The 18,326-nt window shown below is 55.3% G+C and overlaps 1 protein-coding gene across 1 annotated transcript; it reads left to right on the top strand.

Moving 5' to 3' along the window:
- Positions 1 to 609: 609 nt before the first annotated feature.
- On the top strand, positions 610 to 5,421 carry LOC142067028 (green-sensitive opsin). The gene is made up of 5 exons (XM_075115264.1): positions 610 to 1,155; positions 3,008 to 3,176; positions 4,562 to 4,727; positions 4,840 to 5,079; positions 5,290 to 5,421. The coding sequence occupies exons 1-5, from the start codon at positions 795 to 797 to the stop codon at positions 5,419 to 5,421; spliced, it is 1,068 nt and encodes a 355-aa protein (XP_074971365.1). The 5' UTR covers positions 610 to 794.
- The last annotated feature ends 12,905 nt before the right edge of the window (positions 5,422 to 18,326 follow it).

Here is an 18,326-nt window from a genome sequence, read left to right as displayed (position 1 = left end):
GCACAGAGCAGCCAAAGAGCCAGAGCCAAGCTAATGGCTCAGACCCAAAGAGCTCGGTCCAGCCTTCTCCCAGTGAGCTCCTCAAGGTCAGTGAGGCAGAGCTGGGCACTCTCCAGTCCCCAAACACTCCCAGCCCCCAAACACTCCCATGGAGTCCTTCAGCCACCCAGGGACACCTGAAAGGCTGTGTCCCACTATGGACCCAAGCACGGACCCATTTCCCCATCAATTGCCCAAAGCAGCTGCTCCCCAACTCACCACCGCCCCTCCTACCTTCACCCCTCTTCCAAAGGACTCCCCTTCCCATCCCTTCCTCCCCTCAATTCCTTAAACAATATTAAACACTTAATGGCAATTAATACGCTTTAATGCAGGTTTTGGGGCCAACTGGCTGCTTAGAGGGTGCTTAAACCATCAACCCCTCTCAATCCCGTTGCCCTTGTCATACAAAGTTAGCCGAGCCCCTAATCCAGCCTCCCCCCGCAGTCCCTCGAGGAGTCCGAAGGGTATAAAACCTCCCCTGGCACGCGGGCACGGCCAGCCCTCGACGCGGAGCAGGGGCAGCGCACCACCTCCCGTCCCCTTGGGATTTACTGTTGTTGTTATTAATTTATTTTTTGGATTGGGTGGGGAACCCTCCAGCTGGGTATTCTTCCACATTGGGGGCTGGCGATTCCGTTTGGTTTGTTTTTGTTTTTTTTAATTGGGGTTGAAGCAAAATTTATTACAAAACCAGAGTATTTGATTTTTAAAAATACCCTTAAAAGCAAAGCAGCTGCCATAACATTGGCAGGATGAATGGGACGGAAGGTATAAATTTTTATGTGCCTATGTCCAACAAGACAGGGGTGGTGCGAAGCCCCTTCGAGTACCCCCAGTACTACCTAGCCGAGCCCTGGAAATACCGTCTCGTGTGTTGCTACATCTTCTTCCTCATCTCCACCGGGCTGCCCATCAACCTCCTTACCCTTCTGGTCACCTTCAAACACAAGAAGCTCCGGCAGCCGCTCAACTACATCTTGGTCAATTTGGCGGTGGCTGACCTCCTCATGGCCTGTTTTGGCTTCACGGTCACCTTCTACACTGCCTGGAATGGCTACTTTGTCTTCGGACCCGTCGGCTGTGCCGTGGAGGGCTTCTTCGCCACACTGGGAGGCAAGTGCTCAGGGGTGGGAGCTTGGGTGTAAGGGCCAGGTGTGATAGTGGGTGATCTTGCTTCTTCAGGGCTTTAAGAGCCCAGTTCCACCCCTTCATCACGGTGTTAGGATGGCTGCGATGAACGCAGCATCTTTCCCATGCAGAAAGCCGTCTCACATGCCGCTGCGATGCTGCAGCTCGTTGCATGGGGCCGAGTTTGCCAAGCAAGGCGCTGCTCCCCTGCGGCTTAAGGACAGGGATAAAAAGAGAGATTTTTCAAGTTTGCTCTTGATGCCAAGAAGCGCCCGTCTCACGACTAGCAGGGCTGCTGCAAGGAAATGAATGCCAGGAAGGGATCAAGCCTGGGGCCATGTGGCCACGCTGCCCAGCCTGCATTCAGGGGGTCTCACACTGAGGTTGCAGGGCTAGCAGAGACCTGCCAGGGGTGACCACATCATGTCCTTGAATCAATGTCAAGCATCTTTGCCAAAAGCCTTTTCTTGGGAAAAGCTGAAGCGTTTGGGAGGGTTCAGGGAGGGAGGAGACATCCCTTGGGAGCAGGACCACTCAGGAGACAGACCCCGCAGAAGGGGTACGGGCATGGAGAGGAGTTCAAGACAAGGAGAGGGGTATCTAGGGGCAAAAGGAAGATGTAGCAGCCCTTAACCAGAAGAGAAGAGCAGCAGCGTGGAGGGGAGGGAGGACTCAGGCTTGCACAGAGCTCTGGAAACTAGGCCCAGGCTTTGCAGCAATTGCTTAGCTCTTGTCCTACTTGCACCCGATTTGGGTGCCCTTGGGAGCTTCTTTATTTCGCTTCTCAGGGACATGAGAGCCGCTAACGTTTCGCCCTGCAGAAAGCCCCCGTGCAAAACAGGGAAAATTCATTTTGCACCCCGTGCCCACGCAGCCAGCCGGGCCCACATGACACCTCGTGATGGATCTGACAACTGCTAATCCTCGCTGCAGAGATCCATAACCACTGCAAGGACTTCACTTTTTTTTCCACTAAATGGAGCAAGTTCCCACAATGATGCTGATCTGAAAAAAAAAAAAAAAAAAAAAGAAAAAGAAAACCCAAAAGATGGATATTCTGCCAGGCAAAGGGAAAGCTAAAAGTCCTGATCTAAGCCAAGGGCCGAGGAAACGCTTGATCTCGGGGTCAGAAGATCATATGGTTCTGCACCATTTCTGGTCAAGCGAGCCTGTGGGCTTTCAGGCAGCATTCCTTGCCCTTCCAGTGTTTGTATCTAGTAAAGAACAAAGAGGACCCTGTTCACAGGAAGAAAGTTGGATGGGAAGCAGCCACTGTGCGAGCAGCAGGTCTCCAGCGAATCCTAGCACAGGGTGTAGTTATCAGGAGATTATCACAGCTGGGGGCATTAGGAGGCTTACAGCACCGACTAAACACTCCCAATCCCCTGAAGTTTAATTATCCCTTATAAATACATGTGCACGCATGCCCACCCACACAGCCTCCCCCATACACCTCCCCCCGATCCAGCACTGGCGGAAGACTCATGAAATACACATTTAAAGGCATCAACAGGTTTGGACGCATCTGGCATCTTTGCCGGAAATTGTGCTTCCTCACGCCCAGGTGGAATTCACCCCCTTGATTTTTAAACTATTAAAAAACTATGATGATCCTCCTCCTCCACCACCGGCATCCTGCTGCAGCACAGACGCTCCCCTCGGCTCCCAGACCTTTTGCAGGTTATGGCTGGGAGATTATTGAGTAGGATGCTGGTTATCCCTTGCTGATCCCCAACTCCTCGGTTCCCTCTGCTCTTTGCAACCACGAGGCCATGAAGGGAAGATCAAGCCCAGAGGAGCTCTCACCACCCCCATACACTCTTTCTCCCTCCTGCAGGCCAAGTCGCCCTGTGGTCCCTGGTTGTCTTGGCCATAGAGCGCTACATCGTCGTCTGCAAGCCCATGGGAAACTTCCGCTTCTCTGCAACCCATGCCATGATGGGCATCGCTTTTACCTGGGTAATGGCCTTTTCCTGTGCCACTCCACCCCTCTTCGGCTGGTCCAGGTGAGTCAAAGGATGCTCAGCAGTAGCCCCAGCTGCTGTGCAAACATCCCAGTGGGACAGGAGATGCACTCGTGGCTCAGATGTGGAACTCCCTGGGCTCCGGGCGAGAGAGGCAATGGGGCGAGTCAGAACAGAAGTGGGACCTCAGCTGTCGGTCTCATGATGGCTTGGTGTTCCCTAACCAAAGACTGCCACAGGTTCAGCACCTCCAGCTGCAATAGCCCTTCGTCCTCTCTTTATGTTCTGCAGAGAAAGAGGGGCTTTGATAGGCACAACTCATCTCACCCTTGCTGTGAAGAGCCCATTTCTCTCTGCAGACCATAAAGAGCATTTGGACAACGAGGCCAGCAGGCAAGGCTGCTCTGGGGAGGCAAACCTGGCCTTGGTGGCATGCTGACACTCCAGCATTGCTCCTGGGGGCCCCGCAGCACCTTTCCCAGCACCCCTGCCCCACTGTCCCTGCAAACCCTCCTGTCCTGCTCCCAGCACCACAGCACATTTGAGACTCCCAACAACAAACACCCCCCAACAATAACAGAGACAACGCTGACTGCTCATGCCACAAGCCGCTCATTAGGCTTCAGAGAGTGTGTTCTCTGGGCTGCTAAAGCCCACTTGCACGCACCCACATCCCAGGAGCTGATGCAGCAGCCAAAGGCCACCTGAAGCATAAGGGAGGAGCTGAGGAGATGGAGATAATTTCTCTAATGCTGCAGCTCCGGCCCCTCCTGACACCTCACTGCAGAGCTGTCCTCTGGGGTCATAGCAAGCCCCTACCAGCCCTTTGGGCATGTGCAGGAGGTGGCTTTGGGGCAGAAAAGTGCCATTACCATCCACCTGCAATGAGGCACAGCCATATGGTCCCTCTCCAGCCTTGAATTCGGATCCCTGCCCAGGCAGCTGGTCCTTGGCTCCCAAGCAGACCTAAGCTGCATCCCTTTGAGCCAGGGCCCCTCCAGGCAGAGGCTGTGCATCCCTCCACCCCGTGCAGCAGCAGGGACAAAGCCTTCAAGAGCTTGGACTCACCAAGCCGACGGCTCCTGTCCCCACTCAGCGTCCCTCCATCTGCAGAGGGAGAGCAGGTGGCTCCCAGCAGGCAAGTGCTCAGCCATGTAGGAAGGAAATAAATAGCCCGTTCCCCATGGGAGGGAGCGAGTGTCACAACAAACCCATGCTACGCGCCCAAGCACAACATGTCGGCACGGCTCGCTGCCAGCCCCGAAGGAGCTGCACGCTGCAGAGCCAGCGAGGCCGGGTGCATGGGGCGCAGAGAAGCCAGGGAGGAGCTCACCCAAAACCCACGTGCCGCAGAGCATCCCTCATCCTTGGGGAATTCGGTCCCCAGGGAGGGCCCAGGCAGAGATCCTAACCTTTCTCTTTGGCAGATACATGCCGGAGGGGATGCAGTGTTCTTGCGGCCCCGACTACTACACCCACAACCCTGACTACCACAACGAGTCCTACGTCCTCTACATGTTCGTCATCCACTTCATCATCCCGGTCACGGTCATTTTCTTCTCCTACGGGCGCCTCATTTGCAAAGTCCGAGAGGTAACGTTGGGAGGGAATGAATGAGGATGCGGGGGCAGCTCGAGCAGGAGAAGGGAGGTGGTCTGGGGGTGGAAAGCTGTGGGGTGTCCCTCACCACACCCCCTGCCCACAGGCAGCTGCCCAGCAGCAGGAGTCAGCCACAACCCAGAAGGCTGAGAAGGAGGTGACGCGGATGGTGATCCTCATGGTGCTGGGGTTTATGCTGGCCTGGACGCCCTACGCCGTGGTGGCTTTCTGGATCTTCACCAACAAGGGAGCAGACTTCACTGCCACGCTCATGGCAGTGCCTGCCTTCTTCTCCAAGAGCTCCTCCCTCTACAACCCCATCATCTACGTCCTCATGAACAAACAGGTGAGATGCCCCATGTCATGCAGGGTGAGCCTCTGCCCTTGGCTCACCAGCGCTCCTGGGGTCACCGCAGGCACTTTGCTCTTCCCCATCAGCGATTGCATCTCAGCCGGGGGGGACAGCAAGCTCGGGGGCTCTCGGCAGCTCTCAGTACGGCAGCACATCCCCGCTGGCCCCCAGTGCCATCGGTCTCCATTTCTCTCCCTCCTTCAGTTCCGCAACTGCATGATTACCACAATCTGCTGTGGCAAGAACCCCTTTGGGGATGAAGATGTCTCCTCCACCGTATCCCAGAGCAAGACCGAGGTCTCTTCTATCTCCTCCAGCCAAGTATCACCTGCATAGACCATGGACAGTTTGAACTGGGGTGACCTGCCGAGCTCGGGGACTGAGACAGACACCCACGCATCCACTGTCTCATTTCATGGAGTCGCTCCCTTGTGCACCGGCACCCTCCCCTGCACGAGCTGTTAGCTGTGCACGTGCTGCGGTAGCTTCCCCACCATGTGCAGACCCCTGGCCACGCTCGCTGGGGCACCCCTGCACCCACTGGTGCAAGCACGGCACGCTGAGCTCTTCCACACTGACACAGCCCCGTGCAGGGGAGCCCAGGTCCTTTCCCCAGCTCCCAGGAGCTGGTCAGCTTTTGGGGACTATTGCTACCTGCCCCAAGCACCAGCAAAACCCCCCTGCTTTGTTCACATCGTGTTAAACCAGCAGCAGCCAATGGAAAACCCCAAATCGCAATATTTTCCTCCCTGCCACTCTGAAATGCGCTCCCTGCTAGCATCCCCTTTCCCTGGTGCTCAAGGGAGTGTTGCAGAAGCATTTGGCCCTCATTTGCAACTCTAAATATGCAGACAAAGCGCCATTGCAAAAACCCCAGAAGCACAAACCCGGGGCTGGCGTGGTCCTGGCTGCCCCTTGCCAGCCCCTGAGCCTGGGGCTCTCCAGAGCTGCGCACCCCGCTGCCGGCACGGCCGATGGAAATCAATACCCATAGTCTTTATAAATCAATATAACAAATGGAGCTGGGAGCGGGCTTTGCTTCAAACCCAACTCCCTGTATCCCCAAGACAGCACTGTAGATATATTTTTTTCTGTCTTGGAGCCTGTAAATATTTGCTCACATACTTTGAAGTCTCTCTTTCTCAGCCCTTTCCTTTCTCCTCCTCCTCCCGACTCCAAGGCAGAGAAATCGTCTTTCTCCTCCGCTCCTGCCGGCCGGACACGCACGGCCAACCTTGGAGGGCGGGACCAGCACCCGAGCGCTTTCCTGTACATATTTTATAAATAAATAATATTGTGTCAGCACAAGGACTTCTACAGTCAAGAAGTAGGGATTAAAAAATAAGAAATAAACAGAAACAGCACAGAGAAAAATACAGATGCTCAGTCCTTGTCCTTTCTCTTGGGCTGTGTTGACAAGATGCCAATGTCCAGCCGAGAAAAGGCAATTCCGCTGTTGGAGACACAAGCCCGGAGTGGTCTCGAATGAAATGGAAAGGGCACCTGTGGGTTAGGCCAGCCTAAACCACAGAAAGGCGAGCGGTGACCGTCCCCAGCAAGGGGACAGCCCCATTAGCTGGAGCACCAAAGGGGTTTGGAGGCGAAGAGCGGCACAGGCAGGGGCACAGGGCAGCCGGTGCCAGGGCTCGTACCGCGGCCCTCGCTGCCCAGCCTACCACCAGCCGTTATTTTTTCGGCCTTTAATATTTAAGGATCCCCCATGTAGCCTTAAATAAAGCTTCAGCAGAGAGCTTTTTGCAGAGTTCAAGTTGCCCTCCCCGCGGGGCCCTTTGAGTCAGCGTCGTTAAGGAATTGGCAGAGTCAGGGAAAAATTGTTCCCTGTGTCAGTGAATTTGTTACAGAGCTGGCTGGAGAGAAATCCCAAGCGCATTCGCTGCCGGGGCTCTTGCCCTCCGCCACACTCCCCGTTCAGCACACGCGTGCCCCCTCTCAAGGATTTTTCCTCCTTTTTTGGTCCAAGGTAACTAAAAACAGCAGGAAGCCTGAGGTTCACCACTCAGGTGGGGATGCAGGAATAGAAACCACCTTTTGCTCCAAACCACGGGTGCAGCCATGCCCCAGGGAGCAGAAGGATGCCCCAGCACTCGGAGCACCCTCTTGCCTCCAGGCTGCACCTCCATCCACCCAAATTCAGGGCTCCTGGCCAGCACCCGGTGCCCGGGTCACCGCAGAAGCGGGTCTCAGCACCACTCCTGCACCGACAGCTGCACTGAATAATTCATGGCCCGCTCTCCCCTTGTCTCAGGAGCCTCCTTTCCTTTGCCTACAAGCAACAAGCCCATTTCCTTTTGTTCTTTGAAGCGAGGGAGAAGCAGAGGAGCGGAGGCACCGGGGCTTTTTTATAGCAAATGATTGAACACGCCGCGTGCGAAGGAGGCCTCCTCGGCATTGCTTATCTCACCCCCTGGACTTTTGAGTGCAATATATTATGGGAACGCAGCCCTCCATAACTGCACGCCCTGAACGGCGGACGGCGCCTGGCTGCGTATCCCCGCACACTTTTTTCTTTTTTTAAATGCTGCAGTTTCAGGTGAGGGCTGCGAGCCTTTTGCTGCCGTGCGGTGCTGCTGGAAGAATTCACAACGATGTAGCAGACCTTGGGGGGGGATGACAGCGGCCCATGACCCCTAACAGAGAGCCCCAGAGAGCCGGGCACCATCTCAGGGTGGGCTGAGGCTTTGCAGCCAAACTGCCCATGGGTGTGAGAGGGATGGAGCGGAGTGCCCCGGCCCCGCGGTGCTGCGGCTCGCTGGGCAGCAGCAGATGCCACCCCACCCGCACTCGGCAGCCAGCCACCTCCCCAGATGCATCGCCTCAGCGGACGAGCAAGCGCCGTTTGCAAAGCTGATGGAGGTCACGAGCGCCCTGCCTGCCCCTGCAGCCCCAGGGGTGCTTTGTAGAGGGAATTATCTCCAGCAGAATAGCTTTACCTCCTTGGTGTAGCCACCCGGCTGCAAGAAGCCTTCTTGAGGTGGGTATTGCCCAGACAGGCTGTGCAGGTGCGGGACCCTGAGCGCAGCTGGGCAGCGATGCTCTGAGGTACAGGCAGCTTGAAATCAGCCAGCCTGAAGTCATCCGCGATGCAAAGGAGGAGCCGCTTTATTTGCGGTCAAGGATGGAGACGGGAATAAAGAGACAAACCCGTCCCAAGGGAGCAACCCCTCTGCTTCTGCCCCAGCCCCGCTCTATCCGAGGCAGCCCCGCAGCAGCAGCTGATGATGCCCGCCTCTCCTTGAACAAATCCCTGCAAAAGATTAAAGCGTCCAAGTTACAGCACTGGTTTCTGGGCTAGGGGAGGAGCGGAGCAGGCAGGCAAGCTGCAGCCAAAAGCTAAAACCTCGTCTGGCCTGCACTGATTCAGCCTTTCAGTAGCAGAAAGAATCTCACTGAAAGAGTTTTCTTTTTTGTGCCCCCTCCTTGTTTTAAATGCTGTTTTTTGGAGGTGCAAAGCCATAATTTTCTTTCAACTGCCCGCCAGGCCACACTCCCCTCATTTTTCAAATCCAGGGGCTTTTAAAGATGTTCTTTATCGATCCAACACTTATTTATATGCGAACAATAGGGGAAGACTGTTAGTTCAGTTATTAAATTTAGCGAGCTGACAAAAGCAATCAGAAGATATATCACTTAATAGGAGATTGAGAGGGAAGCAGCAGGAGCCCAGATTTCTGACCCAGTGTTTCAGATCGTTTTATACATGTATATCTATGTATTTTTACCGCTCAGACGGCAACATAATCAAATGATACAATTGTGAGCTTTACCCACAGGGTTTTATCATTAACTGATTTTGCAACAGCTCATCTAATCTCGGTTCTAAAGGCTTTTGTGTGGGCTGCATCAAAGGGGACCATCCTGTCCAGGGGCATCACCTGGCAGAGGAAACCCAGGGCTGGGGGGCTGCAGCCAAACCAGGGAGTACAACGGGCACAGGGAGGAGCTCAAGCTCGGTCCCACCACCTTTAGCAAGACAGAGCCTGGGCACCAGCCACTCACCGCCCTTGGCATGAGGAGGCCATGCCCGGCCTCCTCCTTGGCTCAGCCCGCAATGTTTGCGTGCCCTGGCCAAAACTGCCAAGGGCTCGGCCTTGTGGCTGAGGAGCAGGGCAGGATTTGGCCTGTCCCCGTCCCCGAGAGCCGGTGCACGTGTGTCACCCCTCACCCTCTCTTCTGGGACCGTGGGTGCTGTCACTGCTGCTGGCGCAAGTAAATCAATATTTCCCATGATTTGGAAAGGCAGACAAATGGGAACCTGATTTCAAGATTCCTTAACTCATTTTCACACAGTTAAGCTTTAATCCATCTTCATTATGTTTCCTTTTCACTAAAGCTCCTCGTATTACAAGGACAAGATACCCAGTGACAATTATTTGTTCTTTAAAATTTGATGAACTTGCTATGCAGATCGGATCCGGGCACGGCAGACCAGCTTGGCATAGCTATGAGATAACCATTCGGTTAAATGTCCTGGGGCAAGAGCTACCCTTCAGGAGCTCTTGGACAACCCACACCATTCCCATATGGGAAACCCCCACGTGTGCTAGCCCTAAGGAATTGGGAGATTCCCAAACCCAGCCCCAAGGTCTCACCCTTGAAGAAACATTCAGGAGTTATTTTCTTTCCACTTCCCCATAAATACATTGATATTTTCAGGCACTGCTTCCTTGCAATCACAGCAAGGATCACTCCAGCATCACTCATTCATAGCAGATAACTACACACAGAGCAGGGGCTTCTCCAGCACCACTGGCCTGAGGTTGCTCAGCAGCCCCTGGCTGCTACCACATAAATTCACTTGCTGTTGAGGAAAGCAGCCAGACTTAGCCAGGAAACCGAGACAGCTGGAAATTCAGGCCCAAAGGGCATTTCAGTGTCTAACTCTTATCCCTGCTGCAGCTGGGATTGCTCCTCCTTACCCGAGCATTGCCATCATCTGTTTTAGGGAAACTGCAGTAATTGGCTCAATTCATTTTAAATCAGTTATTGTTTGTGCAAGCAGCAGTCAGGGGAAAAGCAGCTTGTAGTTAATAACATCTCTAACTTGGCGACATCCGTAGGGATGAGGAGGGAGATCTCAGCAAGGGGCCGTTCTTTGGTCCTTGCCCCGCAGTGGCTGCGTGAGTCCCCTGCAGCTGCAGGGCACGGGCCGAGATCCTGCACCAAAACACGGGGACAGGCACAGGGCGCGAGGCCACAGGGTTTGAGATGGGGTCCTGGCCTGGTGCCATGCCGTACAGCACTCCTCCTGCCCCGGGCGGATCCCCTTCAGGCTGGGACATTACTTTCTGAGGTTTCTCCTGGGACATATTTATCATGTCTGAGTGCAGAAGCGGCAGCCGGGATGCCGGCGGGTCCGGCTCTATTTGTCTCTGCCAAAAGAAAAGCGTCTCCTTGTCCGGCCACATCAGCAGCTCTGGAAACAACGAGATAAATTTAAAAAACTCCCCCCTTCCCTCTCTGCCATCACACTCACAGGGCTGGGGGGTCCAAATGGCACCCTAGCCCCTCTGTGGGGCGCATGGGCCGTGGTACCATGGGGAGAAGCTGCCCCTCAGGGGAGAAGCTGTTGGGGTTACAGCTTGGGAGAAGCCAGGATTTCCCCTGCCAGTGCCAGGGGCACACTGCACAGCCCCAGCTGCCTCTCCCTCGCGAGGATGAACCCAGGGAGACCCACGTAGTGTCTGCGCCCCCTGGCAGGGTGCACGAGCACCCATATTTGTGCCTCTTCCCAGCATGGACATCCCCAGCCTGTGCAAAGGCTCCCCGAGTCCATCACTGCTGCTTGTGTCACGTTAGCAGCAATAAAAAGATTCAAACAGCAATTCCTTACTTTTATGAACAAATGGCCCTGGATGGATGATTCAGGCAGCATTCAATTCCCAGCAAGAAAGTGTCAGCAAAAACCCAGCCTCTTTCATGTAGGTGGATAACTGCAAATAAAAGTAGGGAATTATTAGCACTTAATACTTGGTGAGTTTTTCACTCCCTAGTGCTCTTCCCTGGTAGATGCCAAGCACTTCAGGCAAACCAACAGGCGGGGGGCCCTTGCTAATGGAAGACACATGGATTGCAGTGATGGCTCTGGACACAGAGACCATCGCCATCCCGCTGCCAGGGCTCTCCTCCAGCCTGTCCCCACCAGACCCCCTTTACTCCTCCCCACATCCCCTTCTCCCATCTCATCCCCACCCCATCCATCCCCTCCTCGCCCCTGCCCTCTCCCTGCATGCCCATTCACAGCTCGCTGCCACCGACACGGGAGCCTTGGGTCGCCCCAGCCCCACCGTGGCACCAGCCCCCAGCCCGGGGGGTTCATGGCAGCTTCCCCATGGATCTGGGGCCGCTCATGGCTCTTCACAGCCATGGAGAGACATGCGCTGGCCTCCTCCAGACTCTCTATTTCTCCTTCATCAAGACTGCCTGTATTTTTCTTGTTCATCAGACTGACAAATGGGCAGAAAACAGACTTCTGGCTATTTCCTGCACAAGCTGCCCACTCCTCCTCTCCCCTTGGTGATGACTGAGAGCTGAAGAAGCAGGAATAGCATATAAATTTCCTCCCTCCTTTAATAAATACCTCTATTACCTAGTGCTTTCTCCCAGCTCTCTGGCTGGCTGCTGCAGGCTCCTTCTCGCTCACTTGGTGGCTTGCTGCCTGCCAGGCAGATGTGATAAACTGAAATTCTCATTTCTATGGGGAATAAACAGCAGGACCGAGCCAGGCAGGCTGCAAAGGGCTGAGGGCAGCACAGGAGGGGAGAAAACCCCTCCCTGGGGTCTGTCTGCAGCTTTGCATCATCACATGGGGAGCCAAATTAATTAATTTATTAGGGAACCGGGGGGAGGGGGGGGGGGCTTGTCTGACAACACGGCAGCAGAGCACGTCCTCTCTTCGGACACGCTGCCCTGGTCTCGAGGGGAAAGAGGGTTCCCACAGTCCTGGGGATCCTGGTGCTGCAGGTGCGACTGGGCTTGTCCCAGGCACCAGTGGGCACCTTGGGGTGGTCCTCAGGTTTAATGCCGGAAGGGAATAAGTACAAATCATGCTTAAAAACCCACCGAGATGGGGCGGGGGGGGCAGGAGGGTTTGGTGGCAGAGGGAAAGTCGTCACAGAAGTGATTTGCGCTGTGGTCAGCAGTGAAATCAGTCTCCTGAGGCAGCTTCTTTCTGCTCAGGAGCAGAAGTGATGCAAGTGGCTTCTGCTGGAAAAACACTGATGGCAGAGGAAGTCATGATGTCTCGGGAAAGGTGAAATGTCTGTCTGCCACCCCTGCAGAAGGCTTCCAGCTTGGGGAGAAATCAGGGGCCGCAAGGGAAAAGGCATTGAGGAAGGGGCTACAAATGGAGACCCTGCACCCACCCTGGGGGAGAAGGAGAGCCCACACCAGCACGGCTGGGGCGGCAAGGAATGGCGTCTTGGTAGCGCTGCAGCCAAGCAGCCCCCTCCTGCAAACCCAGGGTGCCCCAGCCTCCCAGGTCCATGTATCCCCCTTCTGCTGGGGGCACGGAGGGGAGAGATGCCCCCAACTCACCCGCAATGCAATCAGTAGCATTCAGGCAACATAAAGCATACAAAGAGTGCCATAAAAATACAGAAGCCACGTGAAGCGAGCTGCAGACCTCAGGGCACAGGGCAATCTGTATGATTTTCAGCAAGATGGGAATGTCCTTGCAGTGGAGACCCCCAAGGGTGTCGCTTGGTATCAGCACAGCTCTGCAGGCACCGCTGCATCTCTGCTGCCCAGATCTCCCTGCCCAGGAGGCAGCAGTGCCGCTCAACATCTTGTTTACCAAGTGGCCCTGCCCAGAGGTGACTCCTAAATACATTTCACTCCATATGATGCTGCGAAGAGACATCAGAGAGCCAGGACCTGTCCCCTGCCTTGCCTTACTGAACAGCTTTTCATGCATGCCTGAGCAGGGCTGCTGCCTCGCTCCAGCCCGGCTGCTGCTGCAGCACGTGTCCAAAAATATCCTGTGCAAAACTAAATGCACCACCCTGCTGAGCCCACCGGAATTCCCATCCTCAGCTCAGCTCTGGTGCATGAGTGAAAGCAAGCCACCCAGCCTGATCCCTTGCTGGGTTTCTCCTCCCTGTACCTCCTTTTACTCCTAACCCTTTCCTGCGGCTGTCAGGGACACCCAGGACAAGGGTCACTCTGTCAGCTGAAGAAAGTGCTGCTGCATGCCAGCCACCGGGCCCCTTGGAAGCACAGGCAGCCTTCCCAAGTGGCTCGAGCATCGCAGCAGGATGGCAGAGACCTTGCTCCATCCCTGTAAGACAACAGGTAAAAGCAATCAGCTCTTTCCGTGCCCAGCATCACCGACAGCCCCTCGGGGGACAGGGCTGCCCCTCCTCTGCATTGGGCACATCCCTTGCGCTTTATGCGAGTGAGGCTGCCGCAGCCCCACCACCCCACCTCCCACCCACCGAGCAGGCAGCGTTGCTGTCCCCCTTCCCCACGGCACAACACCCTGCCACAGCCCGCGAGCTGCCTTCCCCCTCGCAGCTAGATTGATGGCGGTGCTTTGCAAAGCCTGAAAAAACCCACCTTAAAAAAAGAGTATTAGGGGGTGGCAGCCACCCAATTTCCCCTGTAGCCAGCACTTGGTGTGTATCATCCGTTTCCTGGAGTCTATTTAACTTCTAAATTTAACAAGCTCCTAAACAAGTAATAGCAGCAAGTGGCAGCACCCGGCTCCCAACCTGCGAGTGGCATTTCAGGGGCCAAGCCGCCATCAGCACGAGCAATGGGAAATTTCTCAAATGTCTCTTTGATTTATGGCTCTAGTTAATTCTCCAGGAAGCCTGCAAGCTGCCCCAAGTGCATGAAACCTCAGAGGGATAAATAATTTAACAGGTGGTTAAATGTTCTTTAAGGTCTAGGGAACATCAGCTGGAGCACAGATTTCGGGGGTTAACACAAAACTACAAATTGAGCACAAAAACGGGGGGATGGCCTGAACTGGGCGCTGCCACCAGCGCTGAAAGGACACAAAGATGCAGCAGCAGAGCTGATGCCACAGGAGGGAAAGGCCCGGGACAGCCCACCACTGCTGCATCTCCATCCAGCAGGATCAGACACAGCAGTGTCTGAGGGTGGCTGGAGGGTGAATAGTCCACCCAGATGTGCCCTGCCAGCTGTGCAGTGCAGATGCGTAGCACAGGTGGCCCTGTCTATGCCAAAAAAAATAATTATTAAATGGGGAGCAGGGAGGGAGTTGGAGGGAGGCGAGCACCCAGGGTGTGCAGGCAGGGGAGGCTGCCTTGCCTGGCAGGGCTTGAGCAAAGGCACGTCTCGCTTCGGACAATGCTGACGCTTGGAGAAGAACAGCCCCGAAACGTGGCCGGCACAGCCTGGTGTTGTTGGAGGCCACGCTGGAAGGCCACTACATTTGGCAGCAGATGCTTGATGAAATGGGATGTCAAGGGCATGTTCCCCTCTCCTTGCTCTTTCTCCCCCATGAAACCCTCCCGAGGCACAGAGATCAGGGAGGCACTTACGCCCTGCACTGGAGGGGGTCGAGCAACCTTTGGGCTGGTGCCGGAGGAAGACCACGGTGCAAGAGCCACCACCGACCAAAGCAGAAGGATGGAGAGGAGAAACAAAAGCGATCCCCCTGCAAGCCTCCCAGCACCATTTCAGTCTCAGGTCGGGGTGTTTTGGGCCTCCCAGGAGCAGCAGGGAAGCCCCAGGCCCCACCGGCAGCCCACCGCGCGTGGCAGCAGCCCAGGGCGCACGCAGCCTCCCCACGCACCGGGGCTGGCTGCCAGGGAGCCCGGGAGAGGTAGATGGCAGCAAAGCCTATTTCTTGTGGCAGCCAGGATGCGACAGCCCGGTCCCTGCTCAGGCACCATCCAGCCATGGGGGCCACCACGCCGAGCGGGGAATCACAGACCATCCAGTCCTTCGCTTCACCCATGGACTGAGTTTTCCACCACAGCTCCTTTTCCACAGGTTTCTCTCCTTAAGCATGATTCAGAGTTCAGGACTGATCTTAATTTCTCCCTGGTTAGGATGTGTCAAACAAATTAGCCAGCCAGGTGTATATAAACACCTCTGCTCCTGGTGCTCAGCCCCTCAGCTGCCTCCCCTCATCCCTGGAGTGGGGCATCCCTGGGTACCCCACAGCAGCAGCCAAGCTGCCACCTTGAATTCAAGCTCATGGGGGGAAAGTGGCTGTTCTTTTGGGGAACACACGTCCTTTTTCTGCAGATGACCTGCCCTGCTCTCCCCTTGCAGGGAGACGGCCAACTCCACACCCTCTCTCTGTCTCCAATCCCCCTTCCCCAGCCCTTTGCTGAATTTTTTGGGTGCCTGATGTGGCTCAATGCATAATTGAGCAATGCTTTAGAGAACAAGGATTCCCCCAAAATCCCTCCCCAGAGAAGCCCCGTGGGGTCCTTTTCCCCATGGGTCCCACACCAATGGGGAGGATGAGCAGATCTGTGCCTGCCAAGGGCTGGGAAGGGGAGCCCACGCTCAGTGTGTGTCCCAGAGGGCTTATCGAGGCTGCCCCTGATAAATGGATAATGAATAATTCACTGTTGGCTTTTGCTTTATGAAGTATTCATTGCATTCAAGCTTCCCAAGGTAATTAACTATCCTGTGAGCCCCGTGTAACACATGCTGGCCACAATCCATCTTCAACACTTCATTAGCAGGTGCCCACACCACTTCAATAAATTAAAGTGAAACAAATACACAAACAGAACTTTCCGCTCCCCGGGACCCCCCGCCCCCAGGAGGCTCAGCCATCACGTCCCCAGAGGAGGGCACGTCCAGGATGGGAGCACGCGGGTGGGTGCCAGGATTGGACCGACATGGGGCAGGCACCACAGTGCTGGGGACAAGCTGCGTTTCCCCAGGACAGCAAACCCCAAAATCAAGCTGCGCAGGTGATCTCCAGCAGATACCATCCCTCAGAGGCCAAGGCTTCACCATCTTCTTGCAAAAATGATAGAAAATTCTACCCCTTCTCCCCACCCAGCTGCAGCACCCCACCACTGTTACCCACTCCAGCTTCCCAGCTCCCCCATGCTCACGCCCCAGCACACCCGGCTGTCGCCACCGCTCCAGACCCATTCCACCCTGCCTCCAACAAGGCACAACGTGGGCCGACGCCTGCTGCAGGGCTGGATCCGTGCATTGAGTTTTGCCCCACTTTGGGCAGCCCCAGAGAAGCACAAGTCACTCACACATCCTCCACTGCCAGTCTCAGCCCAGACGTGAGCCCACCGCAAGGTGACACAGCCAGCAATAAACGCAGACAGGAATGGGACTCGTCGCTTTGATAGATGTGTAAAAATTTCCTCCAACCTCTGTTGCTGAGTCAGCCTTTCTGACTTCAATAATTTACAGCAATAAACAGTAAGATAAGAGCAGGCGCGTGTGGGACACAGCTAACCTGGGCGAGATGAGCGATGGCTCTGCCAACAGCCCTGCTTGCAAGGATGGCACTGAGCGCAGCAAGTAATTAAAGCTGCCTTCTGGAGCCAAGCTCAGCTTGCACCAAAATGCTCAATCCCAGCCCCTGGCTGCAGAAAGAGCCTTGGCTCAGCAGAAGGGGCAAGTACCAAACCCCATCCCTGGGCTCTTCCAAAGCCTAAAGGGGCATCCTGCCAGCCGCAGGGCCTCAGCACAGCTCCAACTCCTCTCCCTGCAAAACCTCTCCATGCTGCAACCAGCCCTTTATCAAGGGCAAAGCCCCAGGTGTGCCCGGCCTGCTGCTAATCCCCAAATCTCCCCAGCTGGGGCTCATCCCCCTTTTCGCACTCCTGGGGCTGCCCCCCAGCTGAGCTTTCCCTGTTCCCTGCCTTCCTTGTGCCCTCCCTGGCAGCTTCATGCCAGTTTTTCTTGGTCTTTTGGAGGCAAGCAGGGCTGCCAGGCTTGTCATCTCCACCACCGCTTACTGCTGCTAAAGATGCATATTCCCAGGATCCAGGCCTTGCCCTTTCCCGTCACGCCGGTTCCGCCGCTCCCACCACGACCCTGGTGCAGCCACGAGCTCTCTCATTTTTCCGTGCCTCGTTGGGCGCCTGATTGAATTGCTTCCCCCATCCCACCAGCCTCACTGTGCAAAGCCTGGGCTGGAATCGCCGTTCCCCATGTGCTGCTCTCCGTGGGGCTGCCTGCACACGTGGGCATCCCGGCGATCCCACAGCTGTCTTCTCACCTCGGCATCAGCCCAGGATGGGGTGGACAGTGAGATGTGACACCCCAAACACGGGAGCAAAGCACATGCTGGTGTCCCCTCCGTAGGGGCTGAGTTATGGCACAATACCCATTTCTAAGAGTGATGATGAAAGAAACTGATATCCCCGAGCTGGAAAACTGATGGGATTTTATCTAAAAGTAACCAAGCAGCTCGAGGGAGGGCATCCTCCACGTCAGGAGAAACAGCTGATGCAGCTCAGCCCCTCTCCATCGCTGGAGGAGATGGGCTGTCCCTGGGGAGCCACTTCTGCAGAAGCTCAAACAAATATTGCCCTAATAGGGAGAGCACGTGTGCTAAATCTGGAGCCATGTATCCTGGCCCCAGGCTAGGCCATTATATACCTTCCTAGCCCAGGTACACGTGCCCTATCTTGTTATAAGCCATGTTAAGGAAAAAATTTAATAAAACTACTATATGGCAAAGAAAAAGCAGCGATGCTTGATGGAGATGTCTGCCCCGGCAGTGCAGCCTCGGGTGGAAGAGCTGGGCTGCACATCCCCGTGGGGATGTGGGGTGGAATGAGGTGCGGTGCCGGAGCCGGGACGGAGGCGATGGGGCCGCCTTGGCCCCTCGGATAACCGGCTCCTGCGGCCAAGGGGGGCTGGAGGCAGCAGGAACCGCAGGCTGGGGTTCGCAGGTGCCCTGTCCCATGGCCACGTGTCCTGCTGGGTGCCACCATCAGCTGCAGCATCTGGTGCAGGGTGCGGTCTGCAGGTGTTGGTATTTGCTTTAACGCACTGCGTTTGCCAGGCAGAGCCAAGACATGCAATTTTCATTATATGATATCAACATTTAGCTCTAGCGTTGGCAATGTCAGCCCTAATTATTTTCAAGAAGTCTTGAGGGCTGCGGGGATGAATCAATATAACTAACATGTTCATAAACTCTGAATCGTGTTCCTGACAGCATTATGACTTTAATTTGAATCTCAGAAAGAAGGAGCTTAGGTCAGGTGTCCCCCTCCCTTTTTCTTTCACTTATTAATCTTCGCTGTCTGTTT

This window comes from Phalacrocorax aristotelis, chromosome 21, assembly GCF_949628215.1.
Source record: "Phalacrocorax aristotelis chromosome 21, bGulAri2.1, whole genome shotgun sequence".
In the NCBI taxonomy this organism is placed as follows: domain Eukaryota; kingdom Metazoa; phylum Chordata; class Aves; order Suliformes; family Phalacrocoracidae; genus Phalacrocorax; species Phalacrocorax aristotelis.
The sequence above is the reverse complement of the archived record's forward strand: the minus strand, read 5'-3'. Positions and strand labels throughout refer to the sequence as shown.

What these genes read in the sequence shown, in the direction of transcription:
- LOC142067028 (XM_075115264.1), top strand. Translation starts at nt 795, where the DNA reads ATGAATGGGACGGAAGGTATAAATTTTTATGTGCCTATGTCCAACAAG. An exon ending in CTTCTTCGCCACACTGGGAG is followed by an intron (nt 1,156 to 3,007) that starts GCAAGTGCTCAG and finishes TCCCTCCTGCAG; the next exon opens with GCCAAGTCGCCCTGTGGTCC. An exon ending in ACGTCCTCATGAACAAACAG is followed by an intron (nt 5,080 to 5,289) that starts GTGAGATGCCCC and finishes TCCCTCCTTCAG; the next exon opens with TTCCGCAACTGCATGATTAC.